Source organism: Pelobates fuscus, chromosome 4 (genome assembly GCF_036172605.1).
Source record: "Pelobates fuscus isolate aPelFus1 chromosome 4, aPelFus1.pri, whole genome shotgun sequence".
Classification (NCBI taxonomy): domain Eukaryota; kingdom Metazoa; phylum Chordata; class Amphibia; order Anura; family Pelobatidae; genus Pelobates; species Pelobates fuscus.
Window position 1 is genome coordinate 99,965,788 of NC_086320.1, and position 21,268 is coordinate 99,987,055.

The 21,268-nt window shown below is 45.5% G+C and overlaps 1 protein-coding gene across 4 annotated transcripts in view; it reads right to left on the reverse strand.

The window, feature by feature from the left end:
• SPIDR (scaffold protein involved in DNA repair) overlaps positions 1-21,268 on the reverse strand; it is a 536,808-nt gene that overhangs the window by 58,365 nt on the left and 457,175 nt on the right. For all 4 annotated transcript variants that reach the window (XR_010090743.1, XR_010090744.1, XM_063451403.1 and 1 more), the window contains exon 11: positions 2,669-2,830. Coding sequence is in view for 2 of the 4 variants with exons in the window: in XM_063451403.1 (XP_063307473.1) it covers positions 2,669-2,830 (162 nt within the window). In the remaining 2 variants the exon portion in view is untranslated. The remainder of the gene's footprint in view (positions 1-2,668; positions 2,831-21,268) is intronic.

A 21,268-nucleotide genomic window follows, 5' to 3' on the forward strand; every position in this document is an offset into this window, starting at 1 on the left:
TTTGTCTCAGAAAGTAATGCGTTAAATGGCCAGGCAGGCCTAGCAAAAGGTGCTTTAAGACTGTTATCATTCACAATGTGATGGAATTTCCTTGTGTTCTGCTACAATATGCAAATTAGCCATGTGTATGTGCTATACTAGAAAAGGTATTTGTCTGCATCAGAGATGTTGTTGAGTTTCGTTTTTACTTTCTGAAAATGCTAACATTGACTGGATCCATGAGAGAAAGTAAGCATATAATATAAACACATAACATCCTAGACCAGAAAAGCAGGATGACATAGTGTAAAATAGATAACTCCTGGTGTTTGTAAACTATGTATGACTATAATAGGGGCTAATTCACTAAACAGTGAATTGCATACATTTTAAAAACATATTGTGAAACTTTAAACTGCAAAAATAGCTGAATTGGATAATTCAATCTTCCTTGAATAAGTCCCATAATGTTTTCATATTCATTTACTTTCCAGGAGTGTTTATAAGATTGGTGAATTAACAGCATTAAAGGGTTACACCAGCCATGTCTGACACTTCACATTTTGGGGTTTTGAATGCTATATTGGGCATTGCTAATAGGTTCCTCACTCCATTAAAAAAATAAAAATAAACAAGTTTATAATTTACCTGTAATCCAGTGACGAGCAAAGCTCCCGGCTCTGATTTCTCTCCTCCAACTAACATCACCAACAGTCTAGTGCAGTCCGGCCGGCATAGAGTGCATGCATGCACTCTGAACCAGCAGAGAAAACGAGGGATTTTCAAAAAAAAAAAAAAAAAGCATTCATTTACTGGAGGGATGTGGAGGGACGGCGCGCAGGGAGGGGGAGAGCGATCTTTCCCTTGCAAACGCCCTGTCTGCAAGGGAGAAGATTATTATGTTTGTTGTCATCATTCAATGTGCACCGAGAATAGAAGTAAAATATGTACAGAATTCACATTTGGCAGCCTGGAACAGAGTTCCAAAGTCATGTGTGCCTGGGGTGTAACTAGCCCCTGGAACAAAAGTGCAGATTACTCTGTGTGTGCAGAGCTTCAAACGGAAATGCTGCACATAATCACTGAATTTAAATCATTGAAGTGGCCATGGTGGTTGGAGTAACCCTTTATGGCTGGAAAGCGTTTTGATTTTTCTAGTTCTATAATAGCTGGGTATCCTGGTCATAAATTATATTGCAGTTTACAAAATATTTAACTGAATTAGTTTTCTTGGGTTAAAGGACCACTATAGTACCAGGAAAACAAACTTGTTTTTCTGTCACTATAGGGTCTCTGGGTCCCCCTAACCCTCATGGCCCCCTTCCTGCCGGGCTCAATAGGAGTTATGGGGTTAAACACTTACCTTTCTCCAGCGCCGGGCTCCCTTTGCGCTGGGGACTCTCCTCCCTCTTCCGACGTCATCCGTCCAATGCTTTCCTATGGACGGCAGCGTCTTCTCACTGTGAAAATCACAGTGAGAAGCGCGGAAGCGCCTCTAGCGGCTGTCAATGAGACAGCCACTAGAGGCTGGATTAACCCTCAGTGAAACATAGCAGTTTCTCTGAAACTGCTATGTTTACAGCTGCAGGGTTAACCCTAGATGGACCTGGCACCCAGACCACTTCATTGAGCTGATGTGGTTTGGGTGCCTATAGTTGTCCTTTAAACATCAACATTTTCTATTTACTAAGAATATCTATGCCATAAAGATTAGAAGTCATTCCATATATCACCATTAATATTGCACATGTATCACTGAGTATTGCCTATTCTACATACTGTGTCACTGGTAAATAATTTGTAGTATGTGAATGGTTGTTTGATTTTTCAGCCACCTTCATATTCATAATGTACAGTCCATTTGAATTGCAATAGTTGCTGCATTTTGCCTGCCTTCATTCACCCTCTCCCTTAACACCAAACTTTTTTTTGTTTTTGTTTTCCCCCTGCTTTGCTCTTTTCCCCTCTGTGGCTTTCTTTATTCCTCAGTTTTCCGCTTGCCCTTGCTTCATTTCTCTCTCTCCTTTGGTCTTATTAAACCCATCAGAGGGTCTTCTCCAAGGTCGACTCTTTGGCCGAGGCATCAATGTTACAGGATATTTCTGGATGCATTATGGTGCATTTTCTTTCCATGAGAATGAAATTACTGTTTTGCTTATATATCGCAATAACCCATAATAATATTAGAATTTAAAATAAAATAAATATATACTAAAAAATATTTTAGAATGCCTGTCTACAGACTGTAGCATACATAAATCGTTGGTTACAGCTATTGATGCTTTCATTCTGGTATATGCATGTCATTATCATGGAATTCTTCCGTGTCTTCACCTCAACTCAAATGAAAAGGACAGCTGTGGTCAATAAACTCCATACTCAGCATGGGGTGCAAAAGCATCATGCAAGGGAATATCTGCTCATTGTACTTACTAACAGAGTTAACCATTTCACTGCCACACAGTGTTACTATGTGATGAGTGCAAGTTATGATATGCTGTGTATAATTACAGTAACGTTGCAGAGTGACAAACAAAACATTTAGTGGAACTCACTGTTCTGTGTTAATAAGAGGAGCAAAGATAGTGTTTATGCATTCAATGGTCTGCATGTCAATTAGTAAATGTAATTAATAAAATACACATTTTCTATCCAATAAGTTATCATTTGTGTAAAGGGGCATGCTAACCTTCCTCTAGTAGTCCTCTGTAGGATCTTCATACCAGAAAGGCAACATGCTTTTCCTTCCCATCTCTTGCTGTAGCACTCTATGTCTGCTGGGGAAGGATTATTACATTGCAATTGAAGTTCGCTGAATATCCCATAGGCATCCTGAATGAGAAGACATAACCTAGGAGGAAAGTGATTACATTAGTTATATGTGTATATGTGTATATTAAAGAATCAGAGGAGCAAGCAGTGTGGTCTTTTTTCTTTTTAGAAAGTATGAATGGCTGTAACTTCTAACAAAGCACATATGGCCAACTGTAGGCTGCGACTGTTGTACAGCTACTTCTCTCAGTAATGAATTCTCTGCCTGAAGAAGTGGTTTTATCAGAGTCCATACAGATGTTCAAACAGCTACTAGATGCATTCTTGCAAAAAAAGAATATTCAGGGATATCATTTTTCAATGTAGGGTAATAACTGCTTGATCCAAGGATAAATCTGATAAATTTATTTACTAGTTTGTTGCAATATTGGAAGTGTGTCAAACAGTTAGTTTTTTTGCCTTCTTTTGGATCAACCGCAAAAAACAAATGTGAGGAAGGCTGAACTTAATGGACGCAAGTCTCTTTTCAGCTATGTAACTATGTAATGAAGCTGGTTAAACATCTTGTGATTTTCATTTCTACAGCTGGGGACCCCTTTTATGATTGCTCTTGCTTATAAGTAACAAACATATCTATTTTTTTTACTGAACAGTACTAGTAAATATGTTTGTATGTTTAATTTAATTAATTCTTCCCTTGTGTTAAAGGATCTTAACATGTATAGCTTGGAGGAAAGATGAGACAGGGGGGAATATGATAGAAACATTTAAATACATAAAGGGAATCAACACAGTAAAGGAGAAGACTCTATTTAACCCTTTAAGACCGGAGGGTGTACTATTACGCCCTATTTTAAGCGTCTCTAAACGCCGCCGGGCGTAATAGTACGCTCTCCGTTTTTTTTTTTTTACTTACCCGGTCGCCGGCAATCCCACGCCGGCGATCACGGTTTGGGGGGACTCCCAGGGAGTCCCCTGCGGCACGTCCGTCCTCCTGGGGGCCCCCCCGGCCATTTGAGAGTGAGGTCCTTGCGAGGACCTCACAATCACATGGCCGGGTTAGCTGGCTCAGGCATTGCCAGCAGGGGGACTAACTGTAATGACAGTTAGTCCCCCTGCTGGCTGAATTAAAATAAAAAAAAGTTAAATCAGTGTAAAAAACAAAACAATTATATACTTAGATCATATATATATAAATAGTATATATATATATATATATATCTATATATATATGATCTAAGTATATATATACATACACACATACACTAGGTGTATTTTACTATCAAATTACACGTAGACTGATACTGATTAAATATATATAATTATTGCTATATATATATATATTTATATACAATATAAAAAAAATATGTAAATACGTTAAAAAATAAAATTACAAAAATAATTAAAAAATATATAGATGTGTGTTATTTCGTTCTAACTGTATTGTGATATTAATATATATATATTTATATCAAAATACACGTAGAACGAAATAATATATATATATCTATATACATAAATATATACGTATATATCACTATATATATATACCTATATATAAATAAAAATATTTTTAAAAAATGATATATATATATATATATATATATACACATACACATACGTATATTTACATATATTTATTTATTTTTTTATTTTTTTTTTTTATGGGAAAATTTGTCCACAGCTTTATTAAATAATTTAAATAATATATAACGATAATATTGCTTTAAATAAATTAACATATAAACATGGGTCATTGCCCCCACCTTCCGCCCCTCTCATCCGTATCCTTCTTTTTAATAGAGGGCAATGACCCCCAACATAACAAATACAAATATGTAACGACATTTTCCAACCTCGCCAACTTGAACCGAACAAGTGCCAACCATAAGTAACCATGGCAGGGGTATACCCGGATACCCCTGCCCCACCAGGTTCTGAGCCACCTCCAGGACTCGAAACCACCATTGACCATAATTCCAATTTTTTCCATGTTCCTCACGTTCCTCATAGGGAGCCTATGTCCTCTCTCTCAGCTCCCTATCCCGCCGCTGTGAAAAAACGGGATAACCTCTATCTAAACATAATTATACAGGGAGGGTGGGCGGGACAAACTAACCGGGTAGGAAATTAGAAGTGAACCTTACAAAATGGCTCCTCCCTTAAATAGCCAAACCCCCATATCCCATAACCCACCTGTCCTGTCTGTTCCTCCTGGGCCCGCCTCCTAACCCCTGTCAAGGCCCTGTTCCGCTTAAGCTGTGCTTTTGGCTACATGGGGCTACATTAAAATTCTGTTTATGCAGCCCTTGTAACACCTCCCCTGGCTGTGGCTCACACATCCGGCATGATCAGATGTTGACTTACCTTGTAAGTTTTTATCTCCTGCTCTATAAATTGAACTTAAATCACACACAGGATATAGAAGGGTATTCATAGAGCAGGGGATAAGAAATTATAAATTTAAACCATGTGCAATAAAGGAAGTTTAAATATTAGATCTCTCTTTGCAGGAAGTGTTTAGGAAGGATGTGCAAATATCATGCAGGGAGGTGTGACTATGGCTGTATATACAAAGTGATTTAACTCCTAAAGGGCAGAGAATTCAGCAGTGAGACTGGAGGGGCATGATCTATACACCAAAACTGCTTCATTAAACTAAAGTTTTTTTGGGGGCCAATAGTGTCCCTTTAACTAGTCGGTTAATAAGCCCCAAAGTGACCTATTTATCTCTACAGATAATTTTATATTTGTGAGTTGTGAAATTGATGTCTTTATAAATAAAGAGCTTTGATATGAGAGCCACATTGTAAAAAAGAAAAGTCAGGATGACTCTGCATACTTTTTTTTTTTTTTTCATTCCAACGGTTTTTATTAGACAGGCATGGACATTTTACAAACATGTTTTTTGTTGCGGACATGAGAATGTCAAACGGGTAGGCATCAAATAAACACACATTGTTTGAAAGTAGTAGACAAGCAGAGTCAAGTTATGTCCGATAATAAGATGGCAGTTAACGCATTTTAGACACATTGAGTAGGTTGACAGTAACGCTGTCGAAGTAAAGGTCTCATAACTGTAATTATTAATACTGTAGCTTAATGTGAGCACAGTTTTATAAGTTTTAAAATAGATTAACCTTCCAGATTGGACCAATAGCCAAACTAAACTAGTGTGACATTTATACGTAAAACAGTTGTACGTTAAACGAAGGAGAGCGGATATTAACGTGTGACATGTTCACTATTGTAGTATATAAGAACTTGGTAAGTGTTAGAGGACATGTAACAGGTTTGCAAAAACGGTGCATCGGTGCCTACGTAGAGGCATAAAGCATCAATCAATCAAACAAGAGGAGACTTATGATGTATTTCGTAGTGGTTGCGGCCTCCCTAATGGAGATCATTGCTTAACATTTGTCAAAGAACAGTTTACCCACGCAGGGGTAGTGTGGTAGGGTTGATAGATGGTTTGAGATGCGTTTTTGGTACATCTGTAGTTTTGCAATCTGAGCCTACGCAGAGGCTTATAACGAATTATCCCTGTGAGTTTTGAGGTCGATATTTCGTATCATTTGGTATTGTATCTTTCTCAAGTATTTTGGGTGTGTGTGGGCTCATGGGGTGTCGTCGCTATGGTAAGATTGTTTTATGGTATATTGCATAGTGATCGGTGTTGCGTGCGTTCCAGAGGGAGTCGAAGAACCGATGATAGAGTGCTATATTATGTACCTAGGTCGTGTTTCGTAAAGGTGTAAAGCGGTATGTCTCTAGTGGTTGCCTTGTGGGGGTGTCTGTGGTCAGAACCCGTGTTGTGGGGTCCTTGTGTTGTTTCTCTCTATTCGGGGCCGTCTCCGGATTGGGGTCCGTCGGGTTAACTGCGTGTCGTACTAGTTAGGTCGGGGTGGTTCCTTGGGTGTCCTCCCTCCATCTCTCTACTTGGGTGTGGTGCTGTCGTTTGGGTGTCCTCCCTCCATCTCTCTACTTGGGTGTGGTGCTGTCGTTTGTGTCTAATGGGGGGTAGGACAGTAGGGGGAGGTCTGGTGTGTCATGTGGTACCGCTTGGGTCAGTGGTGGCGTGTCTGTGTTTGTTTTGTCTTTGTGTTTCGTGGGAGGGTATGTCATGTTCCTGAGGGGGTAGGGCTTAGGGGTGGGTTCTCCTCGGGGCGCCCGAGCCCCCGCGTCCCGCCAGCGCCCAGGCCCCCCCTCTGCGCAGCCGGTGCTGTGTGGTCTCGTTGCAGGTCTTCGGGTATCGCCGCCTCGGTCCTCATGTGTCTCCGGGTGTGTGTGTCCCGGGGACCGTGGGCCCTCACCCTTCGTTGTTCATCCATCATGGGCGTGGTCCCGGGTTTTGTCTAGTGGTGAGCCATTGTAGCCAGTGGAACCACGTCGTCAGGTATGTCTGGGGTCTTCCTTTCGCCGTCAAGATCATTTCCTCTATGGTCCTTATGGCTTCTACCCTTGTTATCCAGTCCGTCAGGGTTGGTGTCGTGGTTTTCTTCCAGAATGTTGGGATCAGGCTGCGTGCTGCGTTTACCAGATATGGGGTGATCGTTTTTTTGTAAGCAGGGGGCTGTAGAGGTGTCAGATGTAGTAGGTAGTGTTCTGGTGTGAGATCTACGGCGTTGTCTGTGAGCGTCAGAACTACCTGATGGATATCATGCCAGAAAGGTTTGATCCGCGGGCATGTCCACCAGATGTGGTAGAGTGTGCCCAGTTCAGTTCCGCATCGCCAACATTCCGGTGCGCTCGTGTCATACATAGAGGCGAGTTTCTCCGGTGTTTTATACCAGTGCGATATCATTTTATATCCCGATTCTTGGAATCTAGTGCTTATGGAGGTTTTGTGTGTCATCGTGAATGCTGTGGTCCATTGGTCTTGGGTCAGCGGATGCCCAAGATCTCTTTCCCAGTATCTGGTAAAGTAGGGAGGTCGGGTGCCTCCCTGCGGTGTGGTCAGTAGCCGGTACAGGAGTGATATTGCATGCGGCGTGGGTGTGTCTTGCGTGCAGATGGTCTCAAACGTGGTCAGGGGTCTAGCTGCCGAGGGTAGGTTGGGGGTTCGCTTCAGTGCGCTCACCAGTTGGAGGTATCGGAATTTGGTCATATGATCAGGCGGGTTGGGTGTGGGCCTTTCCGTTAACGGAGGGATAGTCCCGTTCACTAGGACGTGGTGTAGCCTGCACGGGGAGGGCAGGCCTAAGTTAGTCAAGGTCCGGGGGTTGTTGAGCATGTGGAATTGTGTTGTGCCCGAGAGGTGGTATAGGGGGGAGATAGCTGGTGCGAGGTCCGGGTTCCCTGCTATCCTTCTCCACACCTTCAGTGTGGCCTCTATTGTGGGGTGTCTGATGTTGTACCTGCTCGTCTGGCCTGGGGGTTGCCATGGGAGCGAGCTCAGCGGGTCCGTTGAGAAGCTAGCTTCCATGGCTATCCAGAGTTTGTCTCTTGTCCCCTGGGTCCATTCAACTATACGCTGTAGGTGGGTCGTCTGGTGGTACTTGGCCAGGTCCGGGAGTCCCAGTCCGCCCTGCGGTTTGGCTTTTGTAAGAATGTCGTATTTTATCCTGGCCGGTCGATTCCTCCATACGTATTTCGTGAAGGCTGTGCGAACCTGGGTCAGGAAGGATTGCGGGATATGTATCGGGAGCGTTTGGAGCACATATAGGAAGCGTGGAAGGACGTTCATTTTAAGAACGTTTACTCTGCCCAGCCAGGTGATGTGTGGTACGTCCCAGTCTGCTAGGTCTTTGAGTACGCGTTCCAGGAGGGGAGGGTAGTTGTGTCTGAACAGGTGGGTTGGGTCCGCCGTGAGCCATACGCCTAAGTATTTGAGTTCGTCCTTACGCCACTGGAGCTGGAATCGTGTTTTGAGGGTCGTGATCAGGGTGCGGTCGCATCCCAGGTGTAGGATCTCCGACTTGGAGTAGTTGATGCGGAGGTTGGATAATGAGCCGTACGTTTCGAATTCTAGCATGATAGCTGGGAGTGCCATGTGCGGTTCTCGGATCGTGAACAGCAGATCATCGGCGTAGGCTGAAATTTTGCTTTCCCCCCATTTGCCTTTTATGCCCCCGATATCTGGGTTGGTGCGGATCGCGTTGAGGAAGGGTTCTAGGCTTAACACGAACAGGAGGGGCGAGAGGGGGCAGCCCTGCCGGGTGCCATTGTGTATTTGAAATGGTGTAGATAATGTGCTGTTCACGTAGACTTGTGCAGTCGGTCCATTGTATAGGGCTTCAATCCATCTCCTCATGTTCGGTCCCAATCCTAGGTGTCGTAGTGTTGCGAAGAGGAAGGTCCAATCTACCCTGTCAAACGCCTTCTCCGCGTCCGTGGAGATCAGTAGTGCGGGCGTCTGTTCGCTCTTGGCCGCCTGTATCAGGTTAATTACTTTGGTGGTATTATCTCTGGCTTCTCTGTTGCTGATAAACCCTACCTGATCTGGGTGGATTAGTTGTGGTAGGGTCGGTTGGAGTCGGAGTGCCAGAACCTTTGCGAATAATTTCAGGTCGGCGTTCAACAGGGAGATTGGCCTATAGCTCGGGCAAGTCATGGGGTCCTTGCCTTCTTTGGGCAGTACCACGATGTGCGCTCTCAGGGTGTGGTGGTCGAGGGACCCCCCTTGTCTGAGTGCATTGAGCATGTTGAGTAGGTGCGGGATCAAGGAGTCGTGGTATGTTCTGTAGTATTTGATCGTGAAGCCGTCTGGGCCTGGGCTTTTCCCATTCTTGGCCATTTTTAGGGCCCGTGATATTTCTTCCGCTGTGATCGGCTCCTCCATGGCTTCGGCCGTGTCTGTGTCCAGTGTGCTGGTAAGGTATTTGGTAAGGTACTCATTTCGTATGTGGGTTTTGGAGGCGTCAGACCCCTCCCCGGTGCCTTCCTGATTGCGGAGATTGTAAAGCGATTCGTAGTAGGTGCGGAATCCTTCCGCTATTGTTTTCGGTGTGTTATGTGTAGTGCCATTATGTGTGATCTCAGATATGAAGCTTTTTTGTCTGGTTTTCCTCAGTGCTCTCGCTAGCAGTTTCCCGCTTTTGTTACCATATTCGTAAAAAGTCTTCTGCGTTTGCCTGAATTGAAATGCGATCTTCTGGGACAGGTGGGAGTTGAGCTTTGCCCTGGCGTTGACTAGTTGTGTGTATATGTCGTCTGCCATGGTGGACTTATGTTGTTTCTCCAGTTCTGCTACCGCTCGTGCAAGTTCGGCAGTTTCTTGGGTGCGTAGTCGCTTGCGCTGCGCGCCATGTCTGATCAGGACGCCCCTGATCACGCATTTGTGTGCTTCCCATATCTTTTCCGGGGGGGAATCCTGCTCGCTGTTTGTTTGGAAGAATTGTTCTAGGTGTGTTTTCACGTCTTGGCGAATTAGGGGGTCATCTAGCAGCGATTCGTTAAGTCTCCAGTTCCAGTGTTTCTGGAATGGGGTTGGTGAGGTGAGTGTGATGATGACCGGGGCATGGTCCGACCAGGTCATGGGGGTTATCGTTGCTGTAAGGAGGTCGTCCAGATGGCGGTGTTGGAGGAACAGGTAGTCAATTCGCGAATAGGAATTGTGGGGGGGGGAGAAGGAGGTGTAGTCCTTCTCTAGGTGGTGTAGGATCCGCCAGCAATCTGACAGCTGGTGTTCGTGGAGGTTGGCTTTCATGCCTCTGAGGACATGGCCCGGGAGGGTTGTGTGGCCTGTGGAGGTGTCCAGTTTAGGTTCTAGCGGCGCATTGAAGTCTCCTCCAAGGATTAGTTTGCCCTCACTGAAGGAGTCTAGTAGTGCGAGGGTTTTCGCCAGGAAGGGTTTTTGTCCCTTGTTTGGGAGGTATAGGTTGGCGAACGTGAATCGCGTGGTGTGTATAGTACCCTTCAGGAAGAGGAATCTGCCTCCTGGGTCCGCAAGCTCCTCTTCTTTGCGGAACGGTGTGTCTGCCGCAAAGAGTATTGTGACCCCCTTGGTCTTGGAGTCCGGGTTGGTGGCATGGAAGCTCAGCGGGTAGTGTTTATTTGTGAATTTGGGATGTTTGGTCGTCTGAAAGTGCGTTTCCTGGAAGAACGCGGTGGAGATGTGCAGGGATTTCAGTTCTCTCAGGGCTCTTGCTCGTTTCTGTGGGGAGTTGAGCCCCTTGGCGTTGATCGTGTAGATTCTGAGGCCCGGTTGTAGTGTCCTTTGATGCCTGCAGGAAGGGTGTATCTGAGGGGGGGTCATGTCTGCGCAAACGGGCGCGCGGGCCGGCCCAACGCCCCGCGGTCTTGGAAGGGGGGGAGGGTGGGAGTGTGTGTGCTGAGTGGGGTCTCCCACGCACGCCCGGCGGGTCCCCTCTAGTGGTCTTCGCCGGGGGCACGCGGGGGAGCGAAGTGTTGGTGCGGGGGTGCGGCGTGCGCTTAGTGCGTGTGCTGTGTAGCGTAAGGGTGTTAATGTCAGCTGTCTGGTGTGGTTTGTTTCTCCCTTGGTCGGGAGAGGGGTTAGGGATGGTGGTTGGGGTGTCCAGTACACGTGGGTTGGTCGGAGTTTCGTGTGGGTTACCTAGGTGTTTCCTTTTATCTGTGTCGCTCTGTGGCTATGGATGCTGTGGCTGAGTTGGTTGAGGTCGTGTGGGGGGGGTGCGCGATGTGCGCGTGGGAGGTGTAGGGTGGATTTGGGGTGGTCTGGAAGTGTCTCCTGTTGCCTGTATTCCCCCTTTGTGTCAGTAGAGGGGTCGGTAGAGACGGTAAAAAGGGGTGGTCTGCCTCTAGGGCGGGTCTCACGTAGGGATTGCGAGTCCGGTGAGCTCGTCCTGTGGGAGGGCAGTAACCCGTGGGGGTGTGGGTGGTGAGTCTCTGCTCTCTGGCAAAGTCCGTGGGTGGTTGATTCGAACAAGTGTTGGAGGTGTCCGAGCCCTGCCGTCAGGGTGAGTGCAAGTAATACAGAGGCCTTAAATAGCCAGTAAGAGTACAATTTATGTAACAACGGTCGCATGCAGCCTTAACAATGGATAGTGAAACCCCTTTATCCAGGCAGTGTCGGTATAGACATTTAGCAAAAAAGGTCCATGTTGACCTTAACATTTGGCAGTTGGTAGCCATTTATCCAGGCGTCGTGGGTTGGACGTTTAGTTGTGCAAATCCTTTTCAGCCTGAGTCTGTAGTAGTCGGTTGCCATGGGTCTAGGCTTTGTCAGTCTAATTGATGAGCGGTAGATGTCCGCGGAAACTTAGCATTTAGCAATTAGTGAACAGTTTTCTAGGCCTCAGCACTGAGGGCGTTTGGTCTAGCAGGCCTGTGTCTGCTGTATCGTTTGGCAATCAGCTATCGTTTGTCTAGGCTTCGTCGGTAGAAGCCGTTAGCACTAGTGATCCATGGCAGCCGTTACATATAGTGGCTAATAACCTTTTAGCTAGACATATTATAGTAAACTTTCGGTTCTGCAAACCGTGGCATCTTGAGCTATATACAATCAGTTACCTATTATCTAGGCATTGTCAGTTTAAACAGTTGGAGGTAATGATCCGTATTAACTTTAACATTTCTTAACCATTAACCCTGTATCTAGGTCTCGACCTTACAAGCTGTTCGTGGCTGAGACCCGTGGCGGTGGGCACCAGTCTTGGCCCCGTTGTCGTACATCCTCTTCCCGTAGCGAGGTCTCGTTGGGCTGGGATCAGTAGTGGGTCGGGGTTGTGGGGAAGGGTCGGGGGGAGGGGTTGTGGGGGCAGGTGGGTTGGACGTTTAGTTGTGCAAACCCTTTTCAGCCTGAGTCTGTAGTAGTCGGTTGCCATGAGTCTAGGCTTTGTCAGTCTAATTGGTGAGCGGTAGATGTCCGCGGAAACTTAGCAATTAGCAATTAGTGACCAGTTATCTAGGCCTCAGCACTGAGGGCGATTGGTCGAGCAGGCCTGTGTCTGCTGTCTGCTGTATCGTTTGGCGATCGGCTATCGTTTGTCTAGGCTTCGTCGGTAAAGGCCGTTAGCACTAGTGATCCATGGCAACCGTTACATATAATGGCTACTAACCCCTTAGCTAGGCATATTATGGTAAACTTTCGGTTCTGCAAACCGTGACATCTTGAACTATGTACAATCAGTTACCTATTATCTAGGCATTGTCAGTTTAAGCAGTTGGAGGTAATGGTCCGTATTAACTTTAACCTTTCTTAACCATTAACCCTGTATCTAGGTCTCGACCTTACAAGCTGTTCGTGGCAGAGACCCGTGGCGGTGGGCACCGGTCGTGGCCCCGTTGTCGTACGTCCCCTTCCCGTAGCGAGGTCTCGTTGGGCTGGGATCAGTAGTGGGTCGGGGTTGTGGGGAAGGGTCGGGGGGAGAGGTTATGGAGGCAAGTGGGTTCGGGCTCCTGGTGTCCCCCTCTGAGGACTGCCGGCAGCTCGGGGGGTGAGCCCATGGGTACGGGGTCAGGGTTAGGTCAGGGGGATCCGTCCGTTGGCTTTGAGTGCTGGTATGTCCAGTCCGTTGGGTGTCGTGGGGACCCCTGCGGGGGGGAGTTTGTCTGTCGGTAGTCTAGGTGTCAGAGGGTCGGAGTCGTCCTAGAGTCGTGGGGATGTTGTCATGGTCTTTGTGAACTCCGTCTGGCGGTGTGGTGTGAGTGCCTGTCAGTGGTCCCGGTGTGCGGGTCTCCGTGATTGGTGGGGTTGCAGTCAGCCTTCCCTGTCCGGCATTAAGTTCCTCAGCCCCCTACCCCCCCCACCCCCCCAGTGCAGGGAGAATAGTCTACAGAGCATTGCAGTGATACGATACCACGTCCATGTGGGTCTGCGTTGCTTTGCGGCAGTTCTACAAGTCCCATGAAGAGCCCCTTCAGCTCCGGCTTCTGGCTGGTAGGGGGAAGGAGAGAAAAAAAAAAAAAAAAAACCAAATAAAAAAAAAAAAAAAAAAAAAAAACCCCCAGAGCGGGGTAAGGACCCCATAGTCCCAATTGCTAGACATCCAGAGTCTCTGCTTAGTGTAAGGAGGCCGTATAAGCACAGGTGGCCTTCTCGCTGTCGGGGCTGCCATGTGAACCGAGGAAGGGGAAGGTTAGGAGATGGTCCGTGGTAGGTTCGGCGTAGCCTTGTCCTGTTCCATGTAGGTCGTGGCTGTCCTTGTATGTCCATGTCCAAGGGGTAAGGTGCGTTGTATGGTTCGCGGGGCAGTTCTTGTGTTTCTCAACTGGTGCACCCGCCACTGGGGCTCCGTGTATTACTCTTCATGGGCGCCCTGGTGGGGTGGTATTGTATCCCCGACCGGCCCTTCCGCTTCCAACGTGCGGGCCACCGGTCTGCCCAGGTAGCTTTCATTGAGGGGGCAGTCAGTCCAGTCCCTTACCGTGGTGGCCGGCAGTCCCAAGGTGTCCAGGAAAATGGGAACGTCCGCTGGGAGCCGGATTGTGGCTTCCGTGTTGTCCTTGCGTGCCGTGAGCGCAAACGGGAAGTGCCATCGGTATCTTATCTGGTGGTCCTGGAGCAGCGTGGTGATCGGGCGCAGGGCTCTGCGGGTTTGTAGGGTGAGGTGGGAGAGGTCGTTGTACAGCTCCACCGTTTGGCCCTTGTACCGCCAAGACCTTTCCGCCCTTGCTTCCTTCATGATATCTTCCTTTAGCTGAGTGTCTTTTATGTAGCAAATTACATCTCGCGGTGGGGCAGATGGAGGTGGCTTTGGGCGGAGGGCACGGTGCGCCCTATCAATGTATAGACGTGCTTCTGGGGGTCTGTGCAGTATGAGGTTAAACAGTGGGATCAATGTCTCCCTTAGGTGTTCTGGGCCTATGGGTTCGCGGAGCCCTCTGATTCTAATATTGTTCCTACGGCTCCTATTATCTAGGTCTTCTACATGGAGCCGCAGGTCAGTGAGCTGCCTGTCATAAGTGGGGTTGGGGTGGTGTACCTGCACTGTGGGGCCAGCATTTTCCAGCGCTGTCACTCTTCCCTCCAAATCTTGCAGAGAGGTGCGCAGGGAAGCAATTTCTGTTCTCAAGGAAGCTTTAACCTCCTGCACTGCGGATTGGAGGTCCTCTTTTTTTGGCAGGGAGGAGAATAGGGCATACCAGTCTGGCGTGGGAGTCCCCTGATCTCGGGAGCCGGCGGCAGTGAGCAGGCTGTCTTCAGAGACAGTGGAGCCCGGTGAGGAGGGCGCCATGTTGGATGCCTCGTGGTGTGAGGCGAGGATCCCCGGCGTGTGCAGGTAATTGCGGATGGAGGAGGACGGACCCTCACCTTGCGTCCTCGGTGTGGTGGGGGTCATGGTGCCTCGTTTTGTGCGGCCCATTAGGTCTCTGTTTGTGCTGATGTGAGCGTCTGGTATCGGCAGGGCTCAGAGCGCGGGGATTATGCCGCCATTCTTGTTCGGCGCCAAGCCACGCCCCCTTATTTATTTTTTTAATTCTTTATTTTTGTTGTGCTGAAATATTACACATGCAGGTAAGAGGTGCCCCAAAAGCAGTCCTCCTACTATTCCCACGCGTAACATGCGGGGCACAGAGAAAACAGGCACAGTTTTAATATAAAATAACAAGTTAGAACATTAGTTTGTGGTTATAGCTTGGTTGCATTAAGCTGGGTTCAATAAGTGACTATGTGTTCGGCATTTAGATAGTGTTAGCTTATATCCTATAGGATAAGAACCATTCTAATCCATGTGTTTAATCTTGCTTAGAGGGTGCATACTTGGTAAATCTAGAATCTAGGCGCATTAGATAGACAAACGCTTAACAGAGAAAAGAAAAAACAGAAAGTTATTCTGATTCTAACTTAAGCAGACAGGTTACACATTATCCATCTTAGTTTAAGACTCAGCTGGAAGTTAAAACTAAAACGGGGTGTTCCTATCCCTGGTTGATTTACATAGGTTGAGTTACCAGGAGGTTCCTTTATTGTTTAACAGTAATTCGCCCTGTCTAGTTAGTTGAAAACGATTAAAAGATTTGAGACATAAGCGTTTATGCCGTATAAGGCTTAACTGTGGAACTTAATCTATGTTTGAATAATGCATGTAATAAATGGTGTAACAGGGGGTCATTATGGATTATACCAAGGTATATGTGTGTGTCTAGGGACTACATGCTGAGGTTACTATGTGGATGATGCACACTGCGTGAGGAGCTTGGTTCGTTGGAGGGTTTACATGTTGTGCGATAATCAGCTCCAGTCAGCAACTGTGGGGCTGAGGGCATTCAGGCTTATAAACCCTGATGTTTAAATGTTGAGGCAGAGTTACTTATGCTGTCAGCTAGAGTGTGTGACTTAAGAGTGACCGTGAGGCTGAAATTATATACAATAACAGTAAAATGCTGTCGAAATTAACTGTGCCGGGCTGCCTAGGTATAGGTGTATAAGCAGGTACCAGACAGTTTGCTTCAGTTCCTCAAGAGTCTCTCAGCCCACTCCCACTGTCGGTAAGATGGCGTCTCCAGAAGTAATGTTATGTGAGTTTTCCCGCCAGGGTGGGAGTCGACCAGGCCGTAGATGGCTGGGGCCTGTGGATAGTCCGTTTGCGCCTGCGGGGTGTCGTAGCTTGGTACTCCATGTGTTGAGGTGCCTAGAGGCCCCTGTAACTTTGCTGTAAGTTGCGTGTGGGGGCCTGCGCTTGACTCGCGGTCGCTTGACGGTTTTAGCCGGTCCCTTTGGGTGCAAGCCTCCTGGTTTTCCCATACGTCGATCCCTCGTTCTCGGAGGGCCGTGTTGAGCAGTGGGTGACTTCGAGTAGTCCGTGGCTCTTCCTTCCTGGCTTCTGTGGTTTGGGGGCTGATCGGGTTTCATGCCTTTAGAGGGTGAGTTCCACTTCTTGGCAGTTGTCCCCTCAGCTGGTGCCTTTCTGCGCCACAATGCCTCCAGCCTCTCTTCATACTTGTCCAGCAAGCCATGCGTTGTCGGTACGGCAGGCGCCATTTTGGCCATGACTGTGCCGCAGTGCAGTTTGCATGGATCAGGTAAGTTCCGATTAGTCCGTCGCTTGGTTAATTGTGCCGGGATATCCCTCACCGGCAGGGGGGGTGAACGGAGTCTTTAGTGTCGCAGCGTTTTCTCACGGAGTTGCTGGCGGGGAGGTCGGCCGCCTCTCCCGCGCCTGCATCAGGTGGTAGGCCGCAGCCCGGCAACCGCTTCAGGTCGCTTCTCCGAGTCCGGCGAGCTGGCCAGTGGAACCTCGGGATATCACCGCTACTCTGGTGTGTCCGATTAGTGAGTTCGGTGAGAAATTTGTAAGGTAAGTCGCTTGTTTGCCGGTTCTCGCACGGAGCTCTGTCTTGGTGCGACCGGCCTGCTCGGCAGTCAGGCCCCGCCCCCCCTATATATACATATATTAATTCTACACATATATTTATGTAATATTTTACATAATTAGGTATCTTAATTAATTACAATTAGCGGGACCTGCCTGACAACCCATGCCGAAAGTAAAGGGAATTTAATTTGCTAGCATTATATTTAACCATATAACTTTCCAAGACACCATAAAACCTGTACATGGGGGGTACTGTACTACTCGGGAGACTTCGCTGAACACAAATATTAGTGTTTCAAAACAGTAAAATGTATTACAACGATGATATCGCCAGTAAAAGTTATGTTTTTTGCATTTTTCACGCACAAACAGCCCTTACACGGACGATATTATTGCTGCGTTACTTTTTACTGTTTTGAAACACAAATATTTGTGTTCAGCGAAGTCTCCCGAGTACAACAGTACCCCTCATGTACAGGTTTTATGGTGTTTTCAAAAGTTACAGCGTCAAATATAAGGCTTGTGTTTCATTTTTTTCACGTTAAAATTTGCCAGATTGGTTACGTTGCCTTTGAGACCCTATGGTAGCCCAAGAATGAAAATTACCCCTATGATGGCATATCATTTGCAATAGTAGACAACCCAAGGTATTGCAAACGGGGTATGTCCAGTTTTTTTTAGTAGCCACTTAGTCACAAACACTGGCCAAAATTGGCGGTTTTTGCATTTTTCACACACAAACAAATACTAACGCTAACTTTGGCCAGTGTTTGTGACCAAATGGCTACTAAAAAAGACTGGACATACCCCATTTGCAATACCTTGGGTTGTCTACTATTGCAAATGGTATGCCATTATGGGTGTAAATTTTATTCCTGGGCTACTATACAATCCCAAAGGCAACGTAACCAATCTGCCGAATTTCAATTTCAAATGTAACGTGCTATATTTGACCCTGTACTTCCCAAAACACCATAAAACCTGTACATAGGGGATACTGTTTTACACGTGAGACTTTGCTGAATACAAATATGTGTATTTTATTGCAGTAAAAGCAAACAGTATTATGACATTATGACAGTTAAAATGTCATGTAGAACTAAAAAAATAACAAAATATCTTATTTTCTCCCATTTTTTTCATATTAAATTATGTTTCATAGCTAAATATTTGATATTAAATGAAAGCCCTGTTTCCCCTGAATAAAATTATATATAATAAGGGGGGTGCATTTACTATGAAAAAGGTGAATTACGGTTGGACAGACATATTGCACAAATGCCAGGTTTTGTTTACGTTTTGTTTTGTTCACAACGTGTACATTTGGCTCAGTCCTTAAGGGGTTAAAAGAAGAAAAACTACCACAACAAGAGGACATAGTCTTAAATTAGAGGGGCAAAGGTTTAAAAATAATATCAGGAAGTATTACTTTACTGAGAGGGTAGTGGATGCATGGAATAGCCTTCCAGCTTAAGTGGTAGAGGTTAACACAGTAAAGGAGTTTTAGCATGTGTGGGATAGGCATAAGGCTATCCTAACTATAAGATAAGGCCAGGGACTAATGAAAGTATTTAGAAAATTGTGCAGACTAGATGGGCCGAATGGTTCTTATCTGCCGTCACATTCTAGGTTTTTATGTTTCTATGTTGATTGCAACTATAGTAACTAAACATCACAACTGAACTGTAGTGGTTATGGTTCATGGAGTGCCTTGGCCCCCCACGAGTTCGGCTTCTCTGCTTGGCACCACTCTTATCCTCTCAGTCAAAAGGAAAGCAGGATACAAATTGACTATTTACGCAATAAGGAGGTGACAGGGCAGTCCTGCCACCATACCCACTTCAGTGATGTAGTGATTATATTGCTTGGAATGTAAACACTAGTAACAAACCAAAATGTAGTTGAAAGTGCACAACAAAGATATATGAAATACTAGCACCAATTTTGTTTGCATCAAAACGTAAAGTACAAATACAAATCATGGTGCAGTATATCACACATTCAAATATCAAAACATTAAACATTAGAATTGAATGAGTGATATACTGCACCATGATTTGTTTTTGTAGTTATTTTAGAATTTGATATATGAAATATTAACAGCAATTTTGCATGTATCTCTTTAGTATGCACCTTTCACCTACATTTTGGCTTACTGAAGTTCTTTACACTGTATTTTGTGTTGTGTGGAGTGGCCAAACACCTGGTGACTTTAGCTGACATTTTTCCCAATAAGTAGGCACCTTTTCCACACACTTAGCATCTTTTCTACACTTTATTCACATGTTCTATGTTGCTTGGAGTGATCATTTACAACAAAGCGATATTGATAATTAGACTGTCCTCTTAAGGATTTTCTGTATATAGAGCAATGATTGACTCAGTTGTAGGTCTCTTAATTGTAATGCTTGGTCACCCTCCAAAACTAGAGAGGGCATAGCTTGAATACGCAAAAAGCAACCAGATATAAATTACGCATATAGGTATTGTTGCTGGTTTGGGGATTTTTTTTTATTTACAAGTTTCAGACACTAGAATTAGTCAAATAGTCAAATGTTAGATTAACTTGATCTAAGAAACATCAAGTATTTGGCATCAACTTGAAATTTAGTAGTTTAACACACACACAATCACTTTGACTATAAGGATTGCTGTCAGGCCTAAATATTATGTTTAGACTCAGGTAAACATTAAACAAATGTTAGGCAGTGGCACAAAGTATTGACTAGAAGGAAGATACACATGGGGTACTGAATTCAGTGCACCTAGCAGTGAACCCGCAGACCAGAAGTCAAATATTGCCAAGAAGAATGCAGTTTAAATAGTTCCAGTAAAATGTCCTTGTAAAGTTCTCACTATAGACTCACACCCAAAAATTCCTTACCAGAAGAAAATATTAAAGAAACATCTCTGGAATCTAGTAATAATCACAGAAACGAAAATAACGTATCGCGTATAAACAGACCTTTACTGTAAGACCTCAAGAATTTGATTTGCAGATACTCTCTTTCCCAGTAAAACATAGTAATGTATATTTGTCTCTAATAAATGTTGCCTTTCAATAATGTAATACTATCCATACAGCCTATTCAAGTGGTTGTTAAAATGGCAAAGTCAGAAATATTGAGTGTTAACAAAATGGCACCATATAGACTTGAACTTGGAATAAGCGCAAAGTCATTATAAAGCTAGCTGCAGTGGCATGTCATTACAGTGCAGAGTGTGAAGTACAGTGGCAGAGGTATAACCTCCAGATAACAGTATAATGAGAAAAGTCACTACAGAAAGTAAAGACATGTCTCTCAAAAGGTGTGGGTACAAAATGTTCTAGAAACAGCCATTACTGTAGCTTTATTCACCTCTGTGCGGAGCTGTACCAAAAGACCCCTAGGGACATCGGGTGATGCTCTGGTGGATCATTCCACTCTGAAGTGGGATACCATAGCAATGGTCTCTTAGCCCTGGATGATGACAGTAGGTTAGACCAGATTGGTCTCAGCAAAAAAGGCAGTTTCCCAAAGAGTATAGACTCTGAGATACTTGTGATCTGGATGTTTGGATGTGAGCCAGCTTTGTCTCATAAATATGTTGTCTGCTCTTAAGCATCACTATGGCACAAGCTTTATCTTCTTGTTTGCCTCTAAAGGCACCCACTTCCTCCTCTATCATTCACATGTGGCCTGTGAGTGTGGTCATTTCTTCTCTCACCACAGAGATGTCTGCATCGAACAGTGCTATAATATCAGTAAGGAGGGCTTTAATATCCGCCTTACTGATGAGCTGGTGGTCATCTTCCATCTGGGGATCTCTACCTGTGTCATCCGAGTTCGAGAAGCTATCAACTCTCTTCTGGCCCCATCTTAGCCAAGTGTGGCTGCAGGATCGAGCGAGGTCGCTTCTCAATAAGATTGATGAGGGCTGGGGAGTCACTGCCACTGAGCCCAGCTTTATTACTGCCGTGTGAGAGATTTTCACTTGGTCCTCCACTGCGCTGACCTCCGAGGAAGTTGGAGATTGCTCACTCGTGGGAGCCATCTTATCCAACTGGCGGAGCAAATCCCAAAGTTGGTAGATTTAGGATAGGTCTTTGCTGTCTTGGAGTGTTGCCCCAAAGTTGCAATAGATTTTGGGTACTAAAATAGCTGTGAAGTGAGTTTTCTCTGAATAATTTGTGTAGGAAGCCAGTTCTCTTTTGAACATCAACTACACACGTCTGCCCAGTTTAAGCGCAGTGAATTATATGTTAAAAATGTGAAAACTCATCCCTATCATTAATATATTTATTTATAAAATTATTTACCTCGAAAGAGACATTGAGATTTATCTTGTTTTCAAGT